Here is a 3,403-nt window from a genome sequence, read left to right as displayed (position 1 = left end):
GCCCCGCGGCGCGGCGGGGCTGGGCCGGGCCGGGGCCGGGGCCGGGGCGCCGCGGCGGGCGGCGCAGAGCGGCGGCGGCGGGCGGGCGGCGAGCAGCGCGCCGCCGGCTCGGCGGGCCGCGGGCAGCGGGCGCTCCGCCCTCGGTGCGCGGGGCCTCCCCTCTCCGCGCCCGCGGAGAGCCGGCGCCCGCCTATATCTACGGCCGCGGCGGCCCGCCGCCCGCAAGGATGTGAGGCGGGCGGGCAGCCCAGCCGCCGCCGCCGCCGCCGTGGCATGCCCCCCCGCGCCCGGAGCCGTCGGCGCGGCGCCTAGCCGCGGCTCCGCGGGGCGATGCTGCCCTGGAAGCGGAGCAAGGTGGAGCTGGTGGCAGGCGAGGCGCGGCGGCAGAGCAAGCCCAAGGGGTACGCGGTGAGCGTCCACTACTCGGCGCTCACCTCGCTGGCCCGCGCCTGCCCCGAGAGCGCCCTGCACCGCGTGGGCAGCATGTTCCGCTCCAAGCGGCGGAAATTCCGCGTGACCAGCGAGGACCCCACGTACACCGTGCTCTACCTGGGCAACGCCACCACCATCCAGTCCAAGGGCGAGGGCTGCACCGACCTGGCCGTCTGCAAGATCTGGAGCAAGAGCGAGGCGGGCCGGCAGGGCACCAAGATGAAGCTGACCATCAGCGCGCAGGGCATCCGCATGGCCCACGCCGAGGACAAGGGGCTGCGCCGGCCCGGCCACCTCTACCTGCTGCACCGGGTCACCTACTGCGTGGCCGACCCGCGCCTGCCGCGCGTCTTCGCCTGGATCTACCGCCACGAGCTGAAGCACAAGGCGGTGATGCTGCGGTGCCACGCCGTGCTGGTCTCCAAGCCCGAGAAGGCGAAGGCCATGGCCCTGCTGCTCTACCAGACCTCGGCCACGGCGCTGGCCGAGTTCCGCCGGCTGAAGAAGCGGGACGACGCGCGGCACCAGCAGCAGCAGCTGGTGGGCGAGCAGAGCATCCCGCTGGTGCCGCTGCGCAAGCTGCTCAACGGGCAGTGCTGCTACAAGCCGCCGGTGGAGCGGAGCCGCAGCGCGCCCAAGCTGGGCTCCATCACGGAGGACCTGCTGGGCGAGGAGCAGGAGGAGCGGGCCATGCACTGCGACTGCGAGGACATCCTGGAGGCGCTGGGCGAGCCCGAGGGCGAGCTGCTGCGCGCCGGCGCCGGCCGCGGCGAGGGCCCGGAGCTGGGCCAGCTCCTCCGCGACCTGGGCGGGCTCAGCCTGGGCAACGACCTGCGCTCGCTGCGCGCCGACCTCCGCGTCCGCCGCCTGCTCTCGGGCGAGAGCACGGGCAGCGAGTCCTCCCTGGAGAGCAACGGCCCGGACGGCGCCGCCCCGCCCTGCAACGGCGCCGAGCAGCCGCCCCCCGGCGACCCCGAGACCGGCTGAGCGCTCGGCCGCGCCGGGGGTGCGCGGTCCCCTCCGGGAGTGCACGGCGCCGCCGGGGCGCACCGGGTCCCCCCGGTCCTTCCGGGAGTGCACGGCCCCGCTGGGGAGCACCGGGTCCCCCCGGGAGTGCATGGCCCCGCTGGGGCGCACCGGGTCCCCGCCGGGAGTGCACGGCCCTGCCGGGGCGCACCGGGTCCCCTCCGTCCCTCCGGGAGTGCACGGCCCCCCCCGGGGCGCACCGTGTCCCCTCCGGGAGTGCACGGCCCCGCCGGGGCGCACCGGGTCCCCTCCGGGCGCCCTGGTTCCCTGCGGCGCCCCCGCGTCCCGCAGCATCCCGGGGAGCGGCCGCCCCTCCCGGTGCCGGTGGCCGCCGGAGCCGGGCCCCAGCCCGCCGTGGCCCGAGGAGGGGAGGCGGCCGCGGGCTGTTTACCTCCGGCTCAGCCCTTGAAGATCTGCCAAATTCCTGGAATAGCTTTCCCCGGGGAGGGCGGCGGGAGGGAGGTGTTGCGCCTTGTTTACAGTCAGAAATCTCACATCCGAGAGGGCCCCCCACCGTTTGCTCCATTAAAGTCACTCCATCGCGCTGTCGTGTCCGAGAGGTTTGCACTGTTGTGAATTTTTTTTTTTATTATTATTTTTAAGTTAGACCCTTTTTTTGGGCCCCGGTCCTGTCCCCGGTCTCAATGCTCTAGATCTTTTGCTGTGCAAAAGACGACTCTACCTGTGGCTGTTCACCTGTACATAGGGAAATGTATGCAAATACATTTTGTTATTTTTAAGAACACCACCATTGCGATCTCCTCTGTTTGCACATACGTGAAGAAAATAAAGATGACAGTAATTTAAAAGAAACTGGAGTCGCTGTGGCGATTTGGCCTCTCTGTGCGTTCCTGTAAGGAGATGGGGGGGGGGGGAGAGATTCCTTGGGGTGTGTTGTAGCTGCAGGAGGGCACAGCACAGAAAGGCCCTTGCAAGCACCGAGGGTGATTCCCAAGCCAGCTGGAAATCTGCAGGGAAACGCACTGGGCACTTAAGGTCTCTTATAAGACACAGGGATGAGGTTTTCTCTCTGCAGCCTCTAACGACAGGGGCAGGAATGTGCAAGAAGCCTCGTGTCGGGGGCTCTCTGGCTGGATCGTAGCCTCGAGAACCCTAACTGCGCAGCTCGGACGCTGGCGTGGGGCGAGCTGCTGCCTGCCTGGCCGCGCGCTCGTGGGCACTGCGAGCACTGCGCAGCCCTCCCGGGGTTTGCATTCGGGCGCCGCTGCCACAGGTGGTTCCCCGCCGCTCGCAGCGCCAGCCCGAGACAATTTCATAACCTCACCCTGGGTAAGCAGCGAAGTTGATTAGCCACGGGACTGCCGTGGTATTTTTAGCTGGAAATCTGTTTGTAAGTGGCAGGCTCCCAGGGCAGTAGAGATGTTCCGGTTTCATTTGTCCCCAAGTGGAGGTATCAATTAAGAGATAATTAATCTGGCATTTCTGATGTCTACATGTTTTCCACTGCGCCTGTGCTGCAATCGGGCGAGTTGCAGGAATGTCAATGAAAAGCCCAACCAGCTGTCGGGACCAGGCCGCACTCCTTGTGCAAGGAGCCAGCCTCCAAACTTGTAAATACCTCATTAAAACAGATTGCAAAATCTGCCACCGCACCGGCGAGAAGCTTTTACCATTGCCTCAGTGTGAGTCAGTCTGAGGAGGGAAGTACGCCGGGGTGGTTTGCACGGGAAGGGGTAATGGCGAGAGGGGGGAGCCCCCCTCAGAATGGGCACCTTCTTGCCCAGGTCACACTCAGCCGTGATGGGCAGCGAGATGCGGCAGGTGACAGTGGCCACTGCTGGATGTGAGCATGCTCAGGCTGGCACTGCTGAGACACACCTCGCAAAAGAAAAAGTGCGTCTTGCTGCTCTTTCTCAGGCAAAGCTCCCCTTGCCTTGCCCAGGGAGGGAAGGGGCAGGTGATGAGGGGGAAATGAAACACCAGG

General features: G+C 67.1%; 1 protein-coding gene across 1 annotated transcript; it reads left to right on the top strand.

Moving 5' to 3' along the window:
* Positions 1–281: 281 nt before the first annotated feature.
* Positions 282–2,126, top strand: FAM43A (family with sequence similarity 43 member A). Its single transcript, XM_050902472.1, has one exon. The coding sequence runs from the start codon at positions 331–333 to the stop codon at positions 1,417–1,419; it is 1,089 nt and encodes a 362-aa protein (XP_050758429.1). The 5' UTR covers positions 282–330; the 3' UTR covers positions 1,420–2,126.
* The last annotated feature ends 1,277 nt before the right edge of the window (positions 2,127–3,403 follow it).

The sequence above is a fragment of the Gymnogyps californianus genome, chromosome 10, assembly GCF_018139145.2.
Source record: "Gymnogyps californianus isolate 813 chromosome 10, ASM1813914v2, whole genome shotgun sequence".
Lineage (NCBI taxonomy): Eukaryota > Metazoa > Chordata > Aves > Accipitriformes > Cathartidae > Gymnogyps > Gymnogyps californianus.
The sequence above is the reverse complement of the archived record's forward strand: the minus strand, read 5'-3'. Positions and strand labels throughout refer to the sequence as shown.

Bases quoted from the DNA above. Each gene is read 5' to 3' on its own strand.
- FAM43A (XM_050902472.1), top strand. From the start codon at position 331: ATGCTGCCCTGGAAGCGGAGCAAGGTGGAGCTGGTGGCAGGCGAGGCG.